Here is a 23,278-nt window from a genome sequence, read left to right on the forward strand (position 1 = left end):
TAGTAAGCCCTTTAAAGAGTGGTGAGGATTGTCTCTAAAGCTGGAGCCTTCACATAATTTTTGATACTGTACAATTTGACCTTAGATAACTTTTGAGAGACAGCAGAAGCAGTATCCAAAGCAGTAGTGGCTACAGTCATCAGCAGATCCTTGGGAGTCTTTTTTTTTTTTTTTTTTTTTTTTTTGGTTTTTCGAGACAGGGTTTCTCTGCAGCTTTTTTAGAGCTTGTCCTGGAACTAGCTCTTGTAGACCAGGCTGGCCTCGAACTCACAGAGATCCACCTGCCTCTGCCTCCCGAGTGCTGGGATTAAAGGCGTGCGCCACCACCGCCCGGCTCCTTGGGAGTCTTAAGATCCTTGTAGGGTCAGCACTATAACATGGTCCAGCAGTGGCACCAGTTAAATAGCCGTCAGTTTTCACTGTCTTGTTCCCACAGTAGGAATGGAGCCAGCTTCTTATACAAGAAAGATGAAACTGAGTAGTGAACTTTGTGGGTATCTAGAGAGTTGTGGAATTTCATGGGTCAGTCTCCAAATGAACCATGTACTGATGTAGTTGTCATTTGGAGAATGTTACATTTCAGATACTCTAAGATGGGGCAGTGGGTTTAATAGTACAAGATGCATAGGTGCAGCTGTAGACCCTAGATTGCCTTAGGAAACTTCCACGGTTATGTGAAAACCCTTCTCTTTTCTCTGAAGCTATTAACTCGACCACATTATAGACAGCACAGAAGTGACTAAAGATCCTAACTGCCTTCCATTAAACCAGACGTAAAGTGATTGCAACACTGTATCACGCTGCTCTTCTTCCAGAATTTATTTTTCCTAAAATATGTTAATGAAGTTATTTTGAAATGGACTGCCTTAATTTTTAAATAACAAGCGTCAATGAATATAACCTAGATAATAAAAGCTTTCGAGGCTGTGCTCTTAGTTCTCTGAAGGGGGAAGGGGTCTTGAGACCACCATTTGAAAACTGCTGGCCTGAGGGAAAATGAATCCCCTTTCAGTACCGTTCACATTTCTTCCTGAAGAACAGAAAGCCAACATTTGAAGCTGTAGGTCTGAGATGTGGAAAGAGTATATTTTAAGGAGACTAGAGACATACTTACCTGGGGCATCTTTTGTTTTTGTTTTGATTTTTGAGAGTTTCTCTGTGTAGCTTTGGCTGTCCTGCGGACCAGGGTAGCCTCAAACTCCCAGAGGTCTGCCAGCCTTTTCCTCCCAAGGGCTGGGATTAAGGCTGTGCATCACCACTGCCCAGCCCTACTGGTGCATCTTAACCACTCCTAGGGCTGCCTCCTGCTAGGGAAGAATTTCAGAACATACATCATGAGAGGCCCTACCTGTTGCCCAAGATGGAATCAGTTCCTATTCCCATGCCACTAAGTTTGCCACTGTTCAGCAAAAAGGAGGCTGAGGTCATTCACATGACCGAAGAATAGCTGTCGCCATTGTTTTGTCCCTCAGTAAAGGGCAAGTTTGTCTTCCACATACTCAACAGGAAGATTCAGTGCTAAAATGAGCGTTTTTCTAGCCAGGACCTTTGGTTGAAGAAAACCACTGTTAAGGACATACAGTTTCTCCAAGTTATTTATTAGAATGTCTGACTCAAGGAAGGAACTATAAAAAGAATGCCACCAACTATTGTACAGTTTATGCTTGACATGACATTTGAAAACAATGGACCCAGAGCTTGAACTGCTTGGTCCAAAGTGGGAAAGTAACTGGATGTGGACTGGGAACAGCAGCAGCCTGAATGGTCAGACCTCAGGCTGAAAGACCTGGTCTCCAAAACCAGTTCCTCCTGAACTTCCATATTCCTGTTTCCAGGTTCAATGTCCTTATATGTGAGAATACTCCAGACTCAATCCGAATCACTGTCTGTCTCAGCTTCTTTCACATCCACACTGAATTTATACTCCTGGTCACATCCCATGTAAGCATCACTCATGAAGTACAGGGTGTAATTGTGGCCACCTGTGGCTGGAGCCACAAAGTCTAGCTTCACCTAAAGAGAACAGGAAGAAATTGAGTTAGTGGGGACCAGGGAGGAGGCAATCCGTCGTCTGTCAAACCCCAAGGAATAGATGCGGGATTAAGTGCACACACTGACCTTGGCTTTCTGCTGCAGGGTCAGCCTCTTGATGGAGATGAGGCTGTTGGACTTGGCATCTCCAATCACAACCCACCAGCCCTCTTCACGTTTCTACAGGGACCAAAACCAAGAACTTGAGCATAGAAAACTTGATGGTTACAAGCAGCTATGAGGCTGATTATGAGATAGAGTGACAGACTCAAAGCTCTCCACAATTGCTTCCTGAAACACAACTTGATAGACAAAGAGTTTTTAAGCAATCTAAAGGTATCCCCTAAGGACTTAGTCTTCAAATAAGTAGATAGACTAATTGTTCAGTTCTACCGCATTTCTATAACCCAAGGCACCTTTTTTATTCAATGCTTGTCACTGAATCTAAAATGCATTTTTAGGTATTTAGCCCTGGAGCATAAAAGCTTCAAGTTCTTAAGAAACTTAGATGCAAGGCAGGCTAACTGAAAAATCTTAATGTGGAGATGAATCAGCAACAAAGAGAATAAAAAGCAAGCCCGTGGAGCCTCTTCTGGCATCTTGTCTCTGGAGACACCCTCTCTGTTGGCCACAGTAAAGCCTGTGTGCTTCAGTGGCCAATTTCCTTAGAAACTTGAATAACTTGTCTGTAGACACACAAGCATCTAGCATCTGTGCCCAATCTTCAATTATCTCATAAAGAAGATGAGATTTCCTTTCTATTGATTCAAAAACAAATATGCAGCTGGGCAGTGGCACATGTCTTTAATCCTGGCACTTGGGAGGCAGGTGGATAGATCTCAGTGAGTTTGAGGCCAGCCTGGTCTACAAAGCGAGTTCCAGGATAGCCAGGAGAAACACAGAGAAACCCTGTCTCAAAAAGCAAAAGCAAAATATGCAGCTAGAACCTAAGTGAAATATAACTGAAGAAAGACAATAGAAAAGTCCAAGTATCCTGAAGCATCTGTAGAGAGAAATGTATCTTACGAGCCAGAGAGATAATAACACTGCCTGATGTTTTTAAACAATGATCAGTCATCTAAATTGTTTAAAAACAAAAAAGAAAAATACTTCATAGTTCTGAGATTACTGAGATTACTTAAGTCTTGTGAGTTCATTACCCCCAGACTACCCTCCCTGGGTGGGAACTACATCCTGTACCTAAGACCCAACCAGTGAACAAGGTCTCAAATGGCCTCCTGACAAAGCCAGCTGCTAGGACATACCTGTGGGAAGAGAGGTGCAATAACAGGGCCTGTGACTTCCTCCTCTCGCTCCAGCTGCACTAACACCACAACTGGCCCACCACTGGGGAAAGCAGAACAATGTGTGAGTACTGTGGTTGTGTGCAGAGACCCCAGGGAAGGACTCCTGGTGCTTCCTGTCTCACCTGCGGATGCTGTCCTTATCCACCACTTCATAGGACAGTTCAATATTCGGGTAGCGGTTACAGAAGCGGGCCACATCTGCAATCTGGCTGTCAGTCAACTGAAGCAATGCATTCCGTTCTTCATCCTCCATCTCCATGATGTCAAAAACACTCTCCACTCCCTACAGTGGGTATGCAGAGGTCAGGGGAGCCGAGAACACATGCCGTAAGCAAGTAACACTGGCTCTAAAGAACTGATCATCTTACTTCCCACACTGCCAAGCCATCTAAACACAGCTTTAGAAAGAATGCTACAGCCTCCCACAATCTACCTGCAGATTAGGACTTTTTGTTCTCAGGCTCACCATCCAGCACTCCAGGTCTTAGCTCACCTTATCTGTGCAACGTTTGATATGCTCTGAGGTGAAGTGTGGCAGCTGCTTCAGATAAGAGTCCTTAGACCACATGGCTTGGGTGACCATCTGAGCCAATTCCATGGCTGCCAGAGCAGGGCTGAGCCACCCATTACTAGAGAGTACATCCACACAGGCCTGAATGAGTCGAATTGCCTGTATGGAAAGGGAATGTTAAGAGCAGGTGGGCTGGGAACTCAGTCTTCTGAGGCCCCCAGTGGCCAGTGAACCTCCAAGTCCCGCCCATACTACCTTACTAAGGATCTCCTCTGTGTCTGACTGTAGTTCGGCACTTAGCTGCATGCGGGACAGGTGAGCTTGTAGCAGCAGGTTGGTCTTCACATGTGGATCATTGAACTTGGGATTATTCAGCTTGTGGGGGACCTTCTGAGCCAACTAGAATGTGAAAGAAAAAAAAGCTAGTGATAAACAGAGGACCCTACCTGAGACCTGTTCAGGCCAAATACACCATATGGCCCAACCAGACTCTAGAGGGGAGGATGGAGAATTGCAGGTAAGTGTGGAAGAATGTATGAGGTTGAGAGGTAAGAGAAATGTATGAGGGGATTCATGACAGGAAGTCATGTGCTTTGGCACATAGGCCAAATTTTTACTCCTGTCTGTTCTCCTAAAGCCAGTGCCCTCACCTGGCGCAGCAAGTTGTCTTCATGATGCCTAATTGGAATGTTCTCATACTCTGCCGCATTCGAAATAATCTCAATAAGTCCGCGGACCTTGGTTTTAGCATTGAGAGACATGCTGAAGAGCTCTGAAAGAAAATGAGAGAATGAGGAAAGAGCCAATAGTGGGGGGAAAGGAACAGAGTAAGCAGAATCAATAGTGTGGGCTGTACTGCTTTCTTGCCCTATCACCTCTCTGACAAGTACTGGCTACCACATCTCATCCCAACAGTCTCCAGAAGCACATGTACCACTGGTCCTCACCAATGGTGGTGTAGTTTATGTAATAGTAGGCAGCAATCATGCCCAGGTTCAGAGGGGCCACATCCATCTCATCCTCAATGCTGATGCACTTGGACTGCTCCAGGTCACTAAGGGTCTGCTCCACCAGCTCTGACAAGTGGTCAGACAAATGACGGTGGGATATGCCTGCGGAGATGCAAGAGCGAAGTCTCAGGATACTGCCTAGCGAGGGCTGGGAAACCTGCAAGGGCAGTGTGTGCTCTTCAGCTCACTAACCCTGAAGGTTGTAGTAATTTGGGTTCTGTGTCATCCGGCGATACAGAAAGGTCCAGGTGAGATAGTCCACAGCATCCTGCTTGTTCTCAATGGTCTTGGTGACAATCTCAGCATTGAAGTGGTCATGCATACAGTGGTCCAGGTGAGACTCTACCGGCAATGGCTCATACAAAAACTTTTTGAAAAAATCCTGTGGATTGGGGACAGGTATTAAAAAATAATCAGTGACAAACATGGTAATAAGGGATGAAGGGCAATCCAACAGGGTATAGCCTCTGTATGATATATATATATATGCCAAATAAAAGAAACACTTAGAAAACAGTACCATAGAATACAAAGCAGGAATGGGACATGCCAAGCCACACAGATAGAGCAGGAAGCAGTGCATGAAGAAAGACAACTAGGGAGTGGAAAGACATGGGTGTGGGAAGACATGGAATCACCAGCAATAGCAAAAACAAACAAAATTCTGTGTGGCTCCAGCTTATTACAAAAGCAACTGGCAAAAAGGACTGAAAAGTTTATTAAAGACAGTAAAAAAAAAAAAAAAAAAAAATTCAAGAATCTGTTCAAAGGCTCAGTTTCCTATAACTGACCTTTTTAGAGCCTTGACACATGATGACACAGCGCCCCTCATCATCCTGCAGGGGGCGGTTGGCGTGGCCCACCATCTGAAGCACATCATAGATAGGGTAGTCCACATAGCTGGCGGCAGAAGAGAGAAATGAGTAAACATGTCAGGAGGCCTGCCTGCCCAGTCCCAGGGCGGCTGATGCAAAGGCAAGGAGGTGAGGTCAGACCAGCAAAACCGGCCATGAGCCTGTGTGCTTAGCAATTATTTTAGTTTCTAGTTTCTAAGTAAAAGAGTCATGAATGTGACTTGAACCAAAGCCACAAACCTATCTAAGGCTAGAAGCAAAATAACATCCCATTAAAGGGCCAAACTTAAAGTCAAGTTTAAGAGCTGTTATGTTTCACAGATTAAAAAGTAATCTGGGGCTGGGCGGTGGTGGCGCACACCTTTAATCCCAGCACTCGGGAGGCAGAGGCAGGTGGATCTCTGAGTTCAAGACCAGCCTGGTCTACAAGAGCTAGTTCCAGGACAGGCTCTACAAACTACAGGGAAACCCTGCCTCAAAAAACCAAAAAAAAAGTAATCTGGGGGCTAGAGAGATGGCTCAGTGATTAAAGCACTGCCTGCTCTTCCAAAGGTCCTGAGTTCAATTCCCAGCAACCACATGGTGGTTCACAACCACCTGAAATGAGATCTGGTGCCTTCTTCTGGCCTGAAGGCATGCATGAAGGCAGGCCACTGTATACTTAATAAATAAATAAATCTTAAAAAAAAAAAAGGTCTTGGTTGTTTACTAAATTAATAACTAATTATTAAAAAAAGTAATCTAAAACTCAGCCAGGTGGTGGTGGTGCACGCCTTTAATCCCAGCACTTGGGAGGCAAAGGCAGGCAGATTTCTGTGAGTTCAAAGCCAGCTTGGTCTACAAGAGCTAGCTAGTTCCAGGAGAGGCTCCAAAGCTACAGAGAAACTCTGTCTCAAAAAAAAAAAAAAAAAAAAAAAAAAAGTAATGTAAAACTCAAAGTAAGAACCAGATTCTGGCATTCTAAACTTACAAAATTAATTTCAAAATAATCTGTATTTTGGAAAAATAAAAAAATTATTCAGGCTCTGAGAAACACTGACCCTTGGGCTTGTCACAACAAAGGTGTGACTTTGTGGGAAGTAGGTAACAATGAGCCCCTTTCCTCTTGCCTGTCAGGTCCCCTCTCCAAACTGCTGAGACAGAGGTACGTAAGTTTACCTCCTGGGACCAAACAATGAATACTGATATACTGGGAGGGACTCTTCTATGCTTAGTTCCCTGTATTGTATCTGTAGATTTGCACTCGCTTTAGGAGGGTGGTCTGTTAGGGTCCACAGCAACTGTACTCACGCATGGATCTTGCCATTGTAGTACTGAGTATCCATGATGATCACCAGATGAGCAGCAACATTCATGCCCCAGCAAAGACTTCGAGAAGCCACCACCACCTGGATAGCCCCTGAGCAGAGGAAGGGAGAGGAAGACTGAGGGCAGGCCTCCCAGAGACTATTTGCTTCACTGGCAGGCAGCGGCCAACATGTGCTACATTTCAAAGCTCAGTGAGGCCCTAGGAACAAGGTCTGACAGGAAGGAAGTGCTGTGAAAGGCGGTACCACGCTATTCTGTTCTGAGACTATCCTAGAAGAAGCAAAGCAATTCTGGAGAACTCAAACCCATGGAAAGCAAGACCAACACTGCCTAACAGATCAACCCTTTGATAGTGAAAGCTAACACCAACCCAACCACAGTTAGTTCACAGCCCATGGCAGCAAAATCAAACTTACTCTGAGCATACCCAAACCAGACAAATTCAAAGAGTGACCGCCTGGTGGGAGCAGCTACACGGAGGTTCTGCCACACAGTGCCAGAACAGTGAATGATGGATAAAATGCCACAGGCCAACAAACAGCAGCAAGCAAGAGGCAACCAGCCAGAGGAGAATAACAAACCCACAGCCATCTCTTAAGTTCTAACCCCACCAGTCTGGTCTCCACACAGAACCCTGAAGACCAGAAAACCAGGTTCTGCAATGGGACCAGCTGATGTGCCTGCCTGTTTTCTAATCTAGCAGGAGGGATATCTCTCAACTACATCACAAGTGTCTAGGAGGAATCTAATGAGATAAGACAGCTAGCATTGTGAAATGAATACTACTCAACAGAGAAATGCCATCCACATCCTACAGTTTAATACACACACCTGCCAGACTCTGGATGTCGTGACGTTTTCTTACCTGAGCTGAAAAGCTGCTCTACCAGGCGCCTCTCCATGGGGCTCAGCCCTTCATGTAGGTAGCCCACCCCATTTAACAGTGTTTCCTTGAGCGTGCTGTCACTTAGCTTCTCCAGGTAAGGGATCAGGTCCTTCTCAGTACAGTGCAAGAACCTGAGCAGAACAAGCACATGCACAGGTCGGAGGCATTTCGGTCTGTGCTGCCTCAGCCTCAGCCCCAGCCTCACCCAGGACACCCAGAACAGGGGCATCTTCCTGTAACAGGATTCTCATGCAGCCAACCATCCCAGGAGCCCACCTCTGCCGCTGGATGTCTGCTGCACAGGTAGTGAGGATGTCTATTGCCGTGAGGCGGGTCTGCTTGCGAGATGGGACAAAAACAATGACAGGCTTCTTGGGTGAGTGTTTGGTGATGGCATGGTACACAGGCTTGGCCATAGACAGCAGGCGAGTCTGTGTATGGCTGATGTTGAAGCCCTGGAAACAAAGGCGGAAGACAAGACACTGAGCTCACTAGACCTGACTGACTACGGATCCCTGAGGCCATGGAGGAAGGCAGACAGGGTCCCACCTGGATATGCAGTTCCAGTGGTACAGGGCGCACATTAGGGTGGAAGTTGAAGGTGGAGGTGGCACTACAGCCCAGCCAGTGAGCCACATCCTTGGCATTGGACAGTGACGAGCTAAGTGCCACAATTCGAATGGGCCGCTCAATCTGGGAGGAGATGTAGCGCATCCGGGAGCAGATCACTTCCAAGACAGGCTGGGAGAAAGGGAAGAAGTCATTCCAGGCTCAGGTTAACCATCTTCTGCCTGAGCTTCCCTCTGTGAGCCAACTGTGGACTCTCCTGTCTGTGGTTCCTCTGCCCCAGGAGACAACCTTCACTAAGCAACACTGTTCCTTAGGAGTTCTATCAAAAAAACCTCAGATCACCCTTTGGGAACAGGGCAATAGGTAGAAATCTTGTGAACACCCTAGTCCTGGGCCCAATATAAGGTCTCCGTGTGGGTCCCAACCCTTCTCTATGCTGTGAAGTCAAGCCTACCCCATTCTCGCCCCCAATAAGGTGGACCTCATCCACCACGAAGAGGTTGATGTTCTGGACATTCTTGCGCTGTTTCCACCTCCGGGAAAGGATGTCCCACTTCTCGGGGGTGCTGATGATGATATTCCCTTTGCCCAGAAGCTTCAGGTCTGTGCTAGTCTCCCCTGTCAGCAGCACCACCTTCTTGTTGAGCCTATCCTGAAACTTCTCATACCAGTCCATGTACACCTGGCGGGCGGGAGTGGGAGGGATAAAAACTTAATAGGAGAAAAGCTGAGATGGGGCACAGGCTGACCTTAAACTTGTAAGGAGCCAGAGTGACAATCATGCACCACCATACTCTATTCATAATACTCCCCGGGCTACAGCAGCGTTTAAGCTGGCAGGGAAGCCTTTCTTTAAGAAATGACAATGCAGTTGTTGGATATGAGAAAATCTTCATCTGGAATCACAGATGGAATGGCTTCTGGAAAATTCAGTCCCACAACATATTACACACCTGCTCTGCCAGAGCCTCCATGGGGGTAATATAGACACAGCGTCCCTCAGAATTCTGCAGCAGCATCCGCAGGATGGCAAACTCTGCACAGATGGTCTTCCCGCTGCCCGTGGGGGCCCCCACAAACACGTTATCGTCACTGTTGTACACCGTGTTAAACACTGGAAACCAAAGGCACAGAGTGAACACCAGCAGGGATGAAACAAATCATTCTCAAGATTATGAACAGCACGAGACACAAAGTCAATCAGCTGCAATACAAAAGGAAGTCTGGAACACTGGCCCTGCTGGCTATGTCTCACACACTTTCTCCTGCAAAGCAGGGAAGGAAAAAGTCCAAGATCAGGTTCAGATCTCCTGGAGATTTATGGGAAGAAAAACAAGAAAGAAATCTGGCATCTTTACCTGTCAAGGACCAGGATATTAAAAAAGAAGACCCCCCCCCCCAAAAAAAAAGACAAAAAACCAGGACACATATCTTTGTTTTATCGACAATCTCCTGCATTCTTTAGAAATAATCAAATACAGAAGGTAAGCCCAGGCCTGGGGTCAAAACTACATTAAAAACCCAAGCTCAACGATTTACCAGTTGGTTTAATTAGGGCTCCTTCCTATGCCTCAGTTCCCTCATCATGAGACACAAAATTAACTGTAGCACTAAATAGTAACCCTTTCAAAGGATTGGTGGCAGAGGAGGAAACACTGGTCCTGTGCTCAGCCAAGTACTTAGAATACAGTGCCTGCTCTGTGAACACAGTCATTATTTTTAATGATGAAGTCAGGTCTCATCAACACCACATTCTGGTTCAACACTGAAGCACCAGGAAAAGGCATCAACACCTGGAGCAGGAGTAATGACAACACATCACAGAATGGCCTTACTCTCCTGATCCTCCTTAGGGAGATATGCAGAGCGGCAAAGAAAATCTAACAGTGAACAAGGACTTTTAGGAAGAAAAACATCTGGCAGGCCACTGAGCTCCAGGCCCACTAAGTACCTGGTTCTCTGCCAGCTGCCCAACACACTTATTACAGGGTAACCTTAAAAGGCATGCATGGTCTGGGCAGCGGTGGTGCAGGCCTTTTATCCCAGCACTCGGGAGGCAGAGACGGGGGGGATCTCTGAGAGATAGAAGCCACCCTGGTCTACAGAGTGAGTTCCAGGACAGCCAGGGAAACCCTGTTGGCAGGCAGGAAAAAAAGGCATGCATGGAAACCATATCTGAGACTCAAACACCTACCTTGAGTCTGGATAGGATTGAAGAAAGGAAATTTATCTTGGTAAAGGCTCTCAAAAGCACTATTCCTTAGAGCAGACACAGGCAATGGCTGCAGGTCCAACAGTTCAGTTGGAGGTGGGTACTTCTCTGGTAGGATCAGATGTCGGAAAGAGACAGGCAGCTGGGTCTCACAAGCTGTCAGGGAAGAAATGGAAGGTTAGGAACAATCTCCAGCAGACCTCCACAGCCCCATTCATGAACACCAGAGACCTCAGGCTGTCTGTACCATTCTCAATAGAGACAAGACGTTTACTACCATCCTTGGAAGGATGTTCCTAAGGGACTAAAAAGACACTCACAGAGCCAGCGGTCAGACACCACTCGGATGAAGTATTGAGGGGGTAGTGGTTCGAAGACTGGGACGAAGAATGTGATGAGGTGCTCGTCCTGGGCATACTTGGCCTTCAGTAGAAAATACTCATGGTGCAGAATCACCTCACTGTCCACATCCTCCACTAGAATCCAAAATGCCTCTGAGGAACCATGGACCTGCCAACCCAAGCACCAATGAAATAAGAATGGGCAATGAGGGGACTAAGCAACTCCAACTGCAGCCTCTAACCAACAAAGCCTTGCCTTTTCATCCCACTGGAAATCCGGTGTGATAGTCAGCTCTACTTTCAGGGTGGAACGTGTAATAGGCTGAAGGTGCACTGACAACTCCAACTTGGGGAAGAGATGGACATACTTGTGGATGGTCTTCCCCATCTTCGGCATTCGTATAAGCTCACCTATGAGAAATAAAAGCATTGGGCTGTTGCTGGCCAGCCTAGCAAATCTACAAACAAGGCCAAAGGGCAACTGTGGGAAAGGAGCCTATTCCATACCAGTGGACAGGCTCCTCGCTTAGGCTCAGTGCAGTACTAAAGGCTCAAAGCCTAACAGTGAGCTTGTACAACCGTAGGATGCAAGCATAGAGTACCAGTGCCCAGGGTGTAGGACCTGGGGTGTAGAAGGCTGACAGAAAAAGGCCTGGGCAGCAAGACAGGACAAGAACTTCACACACCTATCTCATTATGATTCAAGTCGTACAGCCGCTCAAAGGGGAAGTTTTTCTTCTCAATCTTCTTCACTACTTCCTCAGGAAGCTTACGGAACTGACGAAGAGGACACATGGACTGCCACCTATCCAGAAAGGAGACACAGCTAGTTCACTCTTTCCATAAGGCTGTGAACAAACTGCCTTCACCACAGTGTCCAGCGCTAGAATAACTACACAGACCCTAACATTAAAGGAAGATGTCTTCTTTGCTCTCCAACCTCCCAGCCCTACACCCTAGAGGGTCTGTCCACTTCCCAACTTTCACCCAGGTTTGTGCCACATCTCAGGCACCAGAACTGGATATCAAGTGCACTGAGGCCCAAATTCACAGTGACCACCCTCCAGCTCACTGAGCCCTTACATGCGTTTGTCGATCATCTTGCAGAGATTCAGGGTCTTATCTGTAAGCTGCGCCCAACCTCGGTTCAGGACAATTTCGAAGATTGCACGCATCAACCGGCCAGCCGACTGAGAAAAGACAAGTGTTCCCATCATGAAATCTCTGTGGCCTATCTACCACAGCTTGATGACCTCAAGAGCTGATGCGATCACTCACACCAATTCCAAAACAAACAAGTTTCTGTCTCCCACCCTTTCAGATTAAGACAGAGTAATTAATAAAATATTTTGTCATTTTTCATGAACACTACAGCTACAATGGGACCATTTCTTTTGGAGAGGGTGACATGCCCAGTGGACCTGTCTCTACAAGCACCTACAGAGCTTCTTAGCACTTTGTAAGGCCTGCCCTTCCCACAAGCTCAAGATCAGCACAGTAAAGTCACGCAGCAGCATTAGCTGGCTAGCTGGAACAGCAGCTTCAGGCCTCCTTTCTTCAAGGTACACAGCAGAGAAGACACTGGAACTGTTTGGACTCTGCTCATCACTCAGAGCAACTCTGTCCTCACCTGGGTCACATACACCATGTCAGCCATCAGTGCAAAGCCCTCCAGTTTCAGCTGTGAGATGAATGCTTGGAGAAGCACATTGATCTGCAAAGAAGCAGAGACAGCTAGCAAAGACCAATCAATTATCTGCATTTCTGCTCTGGTACATGTGCCAAAAAGGATCTTCCATGTTCTTTTTTTTTTTTTTTCTTTTTTCTTTTTTTGGTTTTTCGAGACAGGGTTTCTCTGCAGCTTTTTTAGAGCCTGTCCTGGAACTAGCTCTTGTAGACCAGGCTGGCCTCGAACTCACAGAGATCCGCCTGCCTCTGCCTCCCGAGTGCTGGGATTAAAGGCGTGCACCACCACCGCCCGGCCCATGTTCTTGATTTACAGGTTAAGTAACTATTATTCCATATAAAGCATATGTCAGAAGGAAGCAGAATAGGGAAATTGGGGTGGGGGCACAGCCAGTAGTCCAGCACATGATAGGTCAACCCCGAATACCCTCCTATGAGTAGAAAGAATTGTGCGTGTATTCATACAATATAATTACAATATATTACCATGTATAAAATCAAGTTCAAGGTCCATCTTTTGGAAACTGAATGTTTATGTTTATGTTTGAAAGTGAAGACATGCTTACCTTAGCACTGGGCTCTTCGATACTCTCCTTTACAGGGATGGGCACCCTCTCCAGCAACTTCTGCAGCTCCAGCTTCTCCTCCTGCAACGAGGAAAGACAGGTCATAGAAAATCCACAGGGCAACGGTCAAGGAAAGAAGTTATCCAGCAGCCTGGCAGGGGTCCCAACTCCTGTCCTGAAACACTCAACGGCTCACCTCTCTCACAGTGATGTTCTTGAACTCTGAGGACAAGGAAAACACTCGGAAAAGCTCAATCTCGCTCAGGGTGGGTTTCAGCAGCTGGTTGTAGGTCTGCACAGTGTCATTGGTGATATAGTAGTGACTAGCTATCCGGCCAAGTTCTGTCACCTAGAAAGAAAGAAGACTCAGTGCAAGGCTGACTAGTGATCAGTCCCCTACTTTTAGCATCAAGTGACCATCTTAAGATGACAAGCAGATAAATTCCTTGGGGTACAGTTGCCTGCCTAATACAAGCGACTCGGGCACAAATTGCCCTACGGAGAACTGATGCTCATGTAGATGAAATGGTCAAACGACCTACCGCAACTCAAACTTGGAGAACTATCTACCATTTTTAAAATCTAAGGGCTGGAGAGATGGTTGATGAGGGATGGCTGCTCTTCCAGAACACCTGTGGTTCAATTTCCAGCACCCACATGGTGGCTCACAACCATCTCCAGTCCCAGGGCAACCAATGCCTTATTTAAAAGTATAAATTTGAAAGTTAAGTTCATAGCTCAAGGAGTATAGTCTATTCCCCAATCTAGACAACAGGTAATTAGACAGGCATTACATACATCCAAGGACCTAAATTTTGCTAAAACAGTCTCAAAAATAACATACTAGTCACCTGAAAGTTGCCTGTCTTCTTATCATACTTGACCAGATTGTTCTTATCCAGCATCAAGGCAGCAGTGTGAACAAGATCTAGTCGGCGCTGGTCCAGCAAGGGATCTCCCTTGAGGTCATCATGAGAGATGCCATAGAGGGTCGGGGACCGGAGCATTCGGATGTACAGGTAGGCATAGCCCAGCCAGTTCACTGCATCCTGCAAGACAGTTCATGGTGTTTAGCACAAAGAACTGCTAATGTCCAAAGAGAGGTTCCACAGAGAAGTCCCACAGATAAGCTTGGACGTTAATTCTCAAGAACAAGGACAAACAGTACAGTGTCTTCTGGTTGTTTTCTGTATTTCAATTTAAATAACCTTTTCAAGTATCTTAAACATAAAAGGAATTATCTGCCACAAACCCAAGAAGCTTGCCCTGCATGAAGTGTTGTACAGAGCTTGAGACACTGTTGCTGGCCCTCAATATCCTCACTGGAGGGGCTCACCACTCCAAGTCTCTTGAGGCATTGAGGAAAAGTGTAAAGCTCCAAGGACAAAGCCAGCCCTACCTTTGCATTCTGGACGTTCCCCAGCACAATTTCCGCATTGAGCATATCAGGCAGCTTCGACACCATCTGGCTCTCAATAGGAAGCTGCTGGTTGAGGAGGGAGAGGTAGTACTGCAGCTCGCCGTGAGATGTGATGAGTATACCTTCACCCTTGGTGTCATACTGAGGGCGGCCAGCACGGCCCAGCATCTAAGTCAGAAGCAATAAAACAAAATGTCACAGTAGAGCTTTGGACAAGAGTCTACACACTTAGAACTTGGCCTTGATCTGCCATCTTTCCAACACCCTTGTGCTCCAGGCCAGGATGCTAATCCCATTGGGAATCACCTCAGAGGCTCAGTACCTGCAGAATGTCCAGTGCTCCCAGCTCTGTCCAACGCCCCTTCTCTGGACTGTACACCTGGGTACCTTTGATGATGACTGTATGTGCAGGGAGATTTACACCCCAAGCCAGAGTTGCTGTAGAAACTAAAACCTGAGAGGCAAAGGAGGGCAATGAGGAAAACATACCACCACAGCAGAGTCACATGCCCAGCTTGTCTGGCTTCTGAACTTAACTGGAGGTAGGAGTGGATGTATGACCGAGTGCCCAATGAGACACTGGATCAGTCCCTTATATACTTAAGAATACACCAAGGTGCCGGGCGGTGGTGGCGCACGCCTTTAATCCCAGCACTCGGGAGGCAGAGGCAGGCGGATCTCTGTGAGTTCGAGGCCAGCCTGGTCTACAAGTGCTAGGTCCAGGACAGGCTTTAAAAAAGCTGCAGAGAAACCCTGTCTTGAAAAAAAAAAAAAAAAAAGAAAAAGAATACACCAAGGTTCCAGAGACATGTATAGGTCAGAAGCTTAAACCTATATAGTCAACTTAGTTACAAGATACTGGAAATCACCATCTCAGAAGAGGGAAAGAATGTGGTCCTAGCTGGGCAGTGGTGGCACACAACTTTAAGCCCAGCACTTGGGAGGCAAAGGCAGGCAGATCTCTGTGAGTTCGAGGCCAGCCTGGTCTAGAAGAGCTAGTTTCAGGACAGGCTCCAAAGCTACAGAGAAACCCTGTCTTGGGGAGGGGGGGGGATAGGTGTGATCTTGACCCTGTGAATTATAATGTAGAGTTCTAAGCATCATCCATCCTCATGCAGTGTACAAAGTGTTGGGAGAGACAGCATAACTACCACAACCTTCCAGCCTGGGCTAGCTGGTCCAGATATCAAAAAGTCTAGGGATAGAGAGTGGCTCGGTGGTTGTGCATGTACTTGCAGGGGACTGGGCTTCAGGTCCCAGAACCCACACCTGATCACAATGTCCAACTCCAGTTCCAGAGGATCTAGTGTCTACTTCTGGCCTCTGAGAGCACCTGCATGTGGTGTGCATAAATTCATGCATAAATTCATGCCACACACACACACACACACAAATGAATGTTAAAAAAAAAAGTCTAAAGATCCTTGTTGTGATCCAACTGCCCTCACTCCCCCTAACTGACAGTGGAACTTCCTAGTGGTCTGTAATTGACAAGAATGTTTGTGTTCTTTCTGGCCAGTGGATCACCACAGAAGGAGTAGAGGTATAAAAGATTGCTGGGCAAAATAAAGGTTGCTGTTCTTCCACCTGAAAAGAAGCCTCCTTGTCTCAATCCCAGCACACACACACACACCCCACCAGTCTTGGCAATCCAGGCTGCGCTGGTTGCAGCAGATCCTAATAAGGGCAGAGCTATTGACATTTCAGATGCTCTGAAGTCTACATCTCCTGCTCGTCCAAGTTTTGTCCCTCCTCACCTGAATATGTTTGTCAGCAAAAAGATCTTCTACCAGTGTTCGGTCAACTCTGGTCATGCCTGCATGATGAATAGCAAAGCCATAAGGCAACAGATCCTTCAGCTCCAAGTTCTGTGAACAGAAAAAGACCACGAAATGAGGAACTCCCTGTGGAACTCCTCCAGGGCCAAAGGAAACCTTTCCACAGGAGCCACCATAACCACATATTGTCGCTTTTTACAAAAATCTATGTCTTATGTTTGTATGTATGCCTGTGTGTGGCATGCATGTGGAGGTTAGAGAACAACCTCCACTATGTGAGTGATGAGACTGAACTTCGGCTTGGCAACAGGCACCTTTATCTGCTGAGTCATCTCCCTGGTCCCCAATTACTTGGTGCATAGTCCCAAAGGAATCGATCCAGCAACATGGAACCAGTCACCAGGCACAAGCCCCAAGAAGCAAGTGGCCCATTCTTACCTTGCACTGTTCTGCTTCTGTACGAAGGACTTCAGTGGAGGCAGAACCCTCTCGAAGAAACAGACCCAAGGTATCCTTCTCCAGGCACATGTCACGAATTGCCCTGGCTGTCTTCCCAGTTTCTTTGCGAGAGTGGACAAATACCAGAACCTACAGAGAATCGGACTATAGCTAAGGGATGGACCTTCAGCAGCTGCTCTCATAGCACCAGGGCACTAGCTGTAGGGAGCAGAGGCTGCTCCACTGTAACTAGAAGCCATCTGGTTTGGAAAGAAGTCTAACACAGCTGACGGTACCCAAAGGGAAGGCGGGTATGGTGACTACACCTATAATTCCTACATTAGAGGTTGTGCCTAAGTTCCAGGCTAGTCTGACTACTCAGAGAGTTCAAGCCTAACCTGGGATACATTGCAAAATCCTGTCTCAAAGAACAAAACAGAACAACTCAAGGGGAAAGAATCTACCAAGGACAGTGACACAACAGTCTTACAGCTGAGAAACTAACCCTAGAATTCTACCTTGAACAGCAAATTTAAGTATACAGTGTGTGAAGATTCAGAGACCTTAAATAAGAATATGTTCAGAGCCAAACCAAGTCTAGCCAAACAAAGATGTGGGCTGGAGAGGTGGCTCAGCAATTAACAACACTGGCTGATCTTCCAGAGGACCCAGGTTCAATTCCCAGCACCCACATGCAGCTCACAACTGTCTGTAACTCTAGTTCCAGGGATCTGGCATTCTCACACAGACCATACATGCTGGCAAAACATCAACGCACATAAAATAAAAATGAATTTTTAAAGAAGATAATAGCAAAACTATTAATTATTTATAAAAGTATTTAGGAAGTTTGAAGCTAGTACCATATTATAAGAAACACAGTCCTAAAGATCTAGTGTCTTGTCATATAAATTCCTGTGCTTTTTAATCAGAAAAAGAAATGTATAACCTCTTACCTCTTGTCATATTTAACAATGCTAATCTGTCCAACTTCCAAATACAATGTGTTTTCATTAGTGTTTTGAGACAGGGTTTCACTATGTACCCCTGGCTGGCCTTGAACTCAAAGAGTTGGTATTAAAGGCATGCACCATCATGCCCCACAGTTTGGTTTTTTTGTTGTTGTTGTTTAGTGTGTGTGTGACATGCATGCATGCCACAGCACACCTGTGAGGTCAGAGGAGTTGCCTTCTACCATGTGGGCTCTGAGATCAAAGTCAGGTCTCCATTCTTAGAGGCAAGCACTGTTCCCTGCAGAGCATTTTCACTGGCCTGCTTTCACTACATTTTTTTCTTCAGTTTTTCAAGTCAAGGTTCCACTGTTTAGTTCTGGCTGTCCTGGAACTCGCAATGTAGATCAGACTGGCCTCAAACTCACAGAGATCCTCCTGTCTCAGTCTCCCGAGTGCTGGGATTAAAGGTGTGCACCACCACTGCCCAGCTGCTTTCACTAGATTTTAATTTGCAGCTTTATTTTTACTATTTTATAGACAGACTGATTATTCTAGTTCTACTACCTTTAAGGAGGGGAATATTAATTATAAAACTATCATTAATGATCACAGTACTATTCAGATTATATTTCATCTAGGCTACAGTAATAGCTGTTTTCAGGAAATGATCCATTTCTTCTAAGTTACCATTTTATTTATTTTTACTTTATGTATGTTTTGTATGTATGTACGTGGACCATGCACATGCCTGATGTCCACAGAGGCCAGAAGAGGGAGTCAGATCCCCTGGAACTGGAGTTTCCAGACTGCTCAGAGCCTTCAGGTGGGTGCTAAGACCTGAACCTGAGAACTTTCCAAGAACAGCCAGCCATCTCTCCAGCCCAGGAAGTGGCCAATTTCTGAGTACAGAATTAGTCACAGTATTCCATCTCCTATTTATGAGTGATAGAAATTGAACCCAGGGTCCGCACATGCTGTCTATGCTCTACCACTGTGTTCTACCCCAGTCCCCAATTGTTCCTTTGATTTTGTTTTGTCTGGGAGGGGAGGGTCTCTGTATAACCCAAGCTGGTCTCCAGCTTGCTTGAAGTCTTTCTTGCCCCAGCCTCCTAGGCTGTGGTATTAGAAGATTGTACAAACTCAGCTATCTCCTGACCATATTTGAAGGCAAGTTTTGCAGTAGTAATTCATGTCATTTATGATCATTGGTGATTCATGCTATTACCCTGTCAACTTTGCTTATGTCAAAAACAGAAAAAGTTCAAGAACCATCAACAGACCTGATTTTTTCCAGCATGTTCCATGATTTTCTCATACACTATTTCATTCATGATCTGGAAACGCTTGATAGCTTTTTTCTCCGTGATGCCCACATATGTCTGTTCCAGAGGCACTGGGCGGAAGCTAGAAGTTCAACAGTTAGACAAATGACATTCGCAGCAGAGAATACTGTGGGAAAGAAGTAACTTCCCATTGATCTAGAAGCAACAATGCTTTTTAGAATACACATAGGACCCCTAAAACTCATTTAGTATGCTCCTTAGAGACACGAAGGGGACAAGAAGACTGACTTCGTAAAAGTTTCCAGTCTCTTCTACCTGTTGTCAAAGTAGAAGAGGCCCTTGGCGGGGTCAACTCGCAGAAAGGTAGCCACATCTTCATAGTTGGGCAGGGTAGCGCTGAGACCAATGAGTCGGACATCTTCTTGAGTCATCTCAATGTTTCGGATGGCCCTGGCCACCAAAGCTTCTAAGACGGGACCTCTGTCATCATGCAGAAGATGGATCTCATCCTAAGGAAGTGAAAGACAGAAAGCTACACCAGAGATAAAGCATCCTCCCTTAGGATTAGTCTGTTGTAGAAGTATATAGCCTAAGACACCTAGTGAAGATAAAAACGCAAGTTCAAGCCAGAGTCCTAAAGAACAAAGACAGCTTTTAGTAGGAATTAGCATGAGTGTAGACTGCTTAGGCACTTGTAAGTAAGTCCTCAACTTTACCATAAATCTTACACATATATGATGGTTCTAACCAGGTTGTATCAAACAGGTCTTCACTTTTGGACAGAACTCTTCATCAAGAACAAGAACAAGAACAAAAACTATCAGGCTTCATTTACAATAAGCTCCCATTGCTAAGAGCAGTGCTTCTCAGATACTCTAAGCACTGAAGACCTGGAGGTGTTATGGAAATGAAAATGGAATTCAAAGGCATGGGCAGACCAGGGATTCGGCACTCCTAGGAAGCAGTTATGTGGGCTGCTGTAGAAGCATGGAGGAGCGAAGCTCTAAAGGAGGTTAGCAAACTTTTCTTCAAGGGCTGGACATCCAGTACCACACATGCAATACCACAGGCTTGTGAGCCATGCAACCCTTGTTACAAATACTCAATTCTGCCAAAGCAACACGCAGGACAAGAGGAGCTAGAAGCAGTACATAAACAATCTACATGAATGTGTTCAATAAGACAAAAACTTGTAGCCACAGTTTGCTAACTCCCACTCTGAACTCAAAACATGAACTACTTTCTTAGACACCCTAAAGAAGCAACCTTGAGAGGCCAGTGAATTGGCTCAGTGGGTAAAGGTACTTTACCACCAACCCTAATGGCTTGACCTTGATTCCCAGAACACGTATGGTGGAAGGAGAGAACTGACTCTCACAAGTTGTACTTTGACCAACCTATGTGTGTGCGCGCACACACACACACACGCTATGTAACATCACAGAAAACTTAAAAAAATGAAATTAATTAAAAAAAATCAACACTTGGCTCAAAGTCCATTTCCTATAGATCCTTCTGTGTAAATGGAATGCAATGTCCCAATTTCTTACTTGTACTGTCTGACAATGGATTATTTATAAAAGCATTTCAATGTTCTTGGGAGGACAAAATTATTTTTGTGTGTTTCCATTTGATTCAAATTATTTCAGATGGTTCTATAGAGTGAGTCCAGAACATGAGAGACATGTCTCAAAAAACAAAAACAAACAAAAAAAGTGGAAGATGGCAAACATCATGCACTGACTGGGAGGGAAGCTTCTGGGACATGCAGATTCTGGGTCAATGGTCACAGTAAAGCACTTAATGGCTCTTATGATGGAATACGCACATAGAATGGCCTTGAGGAACAGAACTGATAAACACAGCCAATCCTCCCCTGTTGGAACACAGTCCAATACAATAATGGAGTCATGTGAGGATACTGAGTCGCTTGTGAAAAAACTCCAAGGAAACAAGACTCCAGTGACCTCAGTTTCTTCAAAAACATGGAATTGCTCTTGGAATGTGTTTTCATGCTCCTCCCATGTGTAGCGGGTAGGAGCAAGCTTACTTCAGCTGTTTTTATTCATATGCCTCTATGGAAAACATGTTTTGCCACGTGTGGCTTATCCTAGTGATTGAACACCTTAGTCATGTGATCTTCTTAACTCTCAGAGTATAAACTGTCTGATGTTCTGAATAAAGGTGGCTTTAGTCTGTCTCATTTTTAGGCCCTGTTCTCCCAGGTTCACCAGCCTGACCAGGTTCTCCTTCCCTTTACTCTCCCCACTCACCAAGACAATGAGGCGGACCAACTGAGTATAGGTGCGCTCCCCGCCCTTACGCGTGATGATGTCCCACTTCTCAGGGGTGCAGACAATGATCTGCGTGGCACTGATCTCTTCCTTGCACAGCTGGTGGTCTCCAGTCAGCTCAGCAACAGTAATGCCGTATGTGGCCAGGCGCTGGAAGAACGGACACCAGCAGCAAGTGATGGGGCTGCAAGGTCAGCTCAGGGGCAGGGAGTCTGCCTACTGTGTGCAAAGTCTGCTAGATGGCGCCTGAAGGGGCTGGCAGCAGTTTCTGTGCTGGGGACCAGAAGGTAAATATCCAAAGGATCAGGAACGGTGAGCAAATATTAAACATGATCTCAGGGAGAAGAGGCAAAGGCTCTCGAGGAGCCCTACACGAAGTAGGAAAACAGAACTGGAGTAACAGCCCACAAGCTATCAAACATATTCATGGAGCCAGAAATACTTCAAGATGCATGACTCCAAAACCACTATGGAGATGGTCAAAAAAAGATGGAGTCCGTGTAAGAGAGACCAAGACATTTTTGCTTCAAAAATTACATGATCGAGTTCTACCTTGGGAATGACAAAAAATATCCAAAGATGCCCTAACAAAAAAACAGTGATACAGAGACCCTCCCCACGATATGGACATCTGCAGCTACCGTCTTCTAGAGAAGCTATGACGTACCTTTCCAAAACTGCCCACCATCTCCTGCACCAAGGACCGCATGGGAGCTATGTAGATAATCTTGAAGTCATCCACATTGATAGTGCCATCCATGTTGATGTGTTTCCCTATCTCCCGGAGCATACACATCAGGGCCACATTGGTCTTCCCAGCACCCTAGAGGCAGGTCAGAGATGAAGTTTATTCATCTGCTATGGCTACTGCCCTGACTTCCATGGGCTAGCACCAAAACAGAGAGAGAATTGACCTCTGGATTGCCCATGTCTTCCATAACACATTAGAGACTAGCCAGGCATGGTTATGACACCTCTTTAATCCCAGCACTTGGGAGTCAGAGGCAGAGACACAGACAGGCAGATCTCTGTGAGTTTAAGGGTAGCCTAGTCTACACAATGAGTTCTGGGACAGCCAGGGTTCATAGTAAGATCATGCCTCAAAAAAAACATAAAGAATAAAGCCTGGCGTAAAGATTAAGATTCAACTTGCCACCAGAACATTTCAGGACAGAAAAGGGAGGCAGGCAATGCTTACAGTAGGAGCACACAGCAGCAGATTCTCATCTGTCTCCAGAGCAGCACGGTAGAGTTTACTCTGGATCCGATTCAGTGTTTTGAAGCCCTCAAAACCCGCCTGGGCATACTTTGGCAGCTTCTCCACAGGAAGCAGTTGCTAGGAGAAATGTTCCACAATTTATGTTATGGCATCCTTCAGCAAGCTGTTCATTCTTGTAAGATTTCTTATAAGATTATCATGTCATCATTCCCCATAATTGCATTCCCTGGCAATCACTGTTCTTAATTCTCTATTATAAACCTGTACAGAGAGATCACTAATGCTTCCTTGTCTCAGAATGGGAAAACACTGGAACAGTTTCCACCTCTAAAATAAATTATCCTTGAGACAGCTGACATTTTAGTCAATGGCTAAAAGCCAAACTGGAAAAGAGGAGAAAGAACAGAGAGTTGAGAAAAGCAATTCCCTCACTTCTTCTGAGCCGAAGGGCTTGGGCTTTAAGGCTGGCACGTGCACCTCTTCATAGCCCTTCCGCTGGCGTCGGAAGGATCCATCAGGGAGCTGGCAGCGTTTGTTGGCCATGAAGTGGCTCCCTTGTGTAAAAACAAGGTCCTCCAAATCCAGAACCTGCCGTGGAGCCAGAGCCTGGA

At 45.9% G+C, this 23,278-nt stretch overlaps 1 protein-coding gene across 1 annotated transcript in view; it reads right to left on the reverse strand.

The window, feature by feature from the left end:
* Positions 1-1,577: 1,577 nt before the first annotated feature.
* The window catches only part of Snrnp200 (small nuclear ribonucleoprotein U5 subunit 200), a 31,054-nt gene continuing 9,353 nt past the window's right edge, over positions 1,578-23,278 (reverse strand). Inside the window, exons 11-45 of the mRNA XM_038331580.1 lie at positions 23,100-23,273; positions 22,647-22,784; positions 22,116-22,271; positions 21,428-21,598; positions 19,470-19,663; positions 19,152-19,275; positions 16,919-17,068; positions 16,460-16,570; positions 15,025-15,156; positions 14,682-14,870; positions 14,134-14,331; positions 13,479-13,631; positions 13,283-13,363; positions 12,661-12,744; positions 12,114-12,220; positions 11,717-11,835; positions 11,287-11,441; positions 11,010-11,199; positions 10,672-10,845; positions 9,431-9,591; positions 8,932-9,159; positions 8,457-8,648; positions 8,184-8,362; positions 7,887-8,038; positions 7,004-7,112; positions 5,651-5,759; positions 5,052-5,241; positions 4,797-4,961; positions 4,500-4,621; positions 4,105-4,248; positions 3,832-4,008; positions 3,461-3,621; positions 3,297-3,378; positions 2,119-2,211; positions 1,578-2,013 (exon numbers count right to left, since the gene is read on the reverse strand). Coding sequence (XP_038187508.1) covers positions 1,870-2,013; positions 2,119-2,211; positions 3,297-3,378; positions 3,461-3,621; positions 3,832-4,008; positions 4,105-4,248; positions 4,500-4,621; positions 4,797-4,961; positions 5,052-5,241; positions 5,651-5,759; positions 7,004-7,112; positions 7,887-8,038; positions 8,184-8,362; positions 8,457-8,648; positions 8,932-9,159; positions 9,431-9,591; positions 10,672-10,845; positions 11,010-11,199; positions 11,287-11,441; positions 11,717-11,835; positions 12,114-12,220; positions 12,661-12,744; positions 13,283-13,363; positions 13,479-13,631; positions 14,134-14,331; positions 14,682-14,870; positions 15,025-15,156; positions 16,460-16,570; positions 16,919-17,068; positions 19,152-19,275; positions 19,470-19,663; positions 21,428-21,598; positions 22,116-22,271; positions 22,647-22,784; positions 23,100-23,273 — 5,208 coding nt within the window. The 3' untranslated portion in view covers positions 1,578-1,869. The remainder of the gene's footprint in view (positions 2,014-2,118; positions 2,212-3,296; positions 3,379-3,460; positions 3,622-3,831; positions 4,009-4,104; positions 4,249-4,499; positions 4,622-4,796; positions 4,962-5,051; positions 5,242-5,650; positions 5,760-7,003; positions 7,113-7,886; positions 8,039-8,183; positions 8,363-8,456; positions 8,649-8,931; positions 9,160-9,430; positions 9,592-10,671; positions 10,846-11,009; positions 11,200-11,286; positions 11,442-11,716; positions 11,836-12,113; positions 12,221-12,660; positions 12,745-13,282; positions 13,364-13,478; positions 13,632-14,133; positions 14,332-14,681; positions 14,871-15,024; positions 15,157-16,459; positions 16,571-16,918; positions 17,069-19,151; positions 19,276-19,469; positions 19,664-21,427; positions 21,599-22,115; positions 22,272-22,646; positions 22,785-23,099; positions 23,274-23,278) is intronic.

The sequence above is a fragment of the Arvicola amphibius genome, chromosome 5 (assembly GCF_903992535.2).
Source record: "Arvicola amphibius chromosome 5, mArvAmp1.2, whole genome shotgun sequence".
NCBI lineage: Eukaryota > Metazoa > Chordata > Mammalia > Rodentia > Cricetidae > Arvicola > Arvicola amphibius.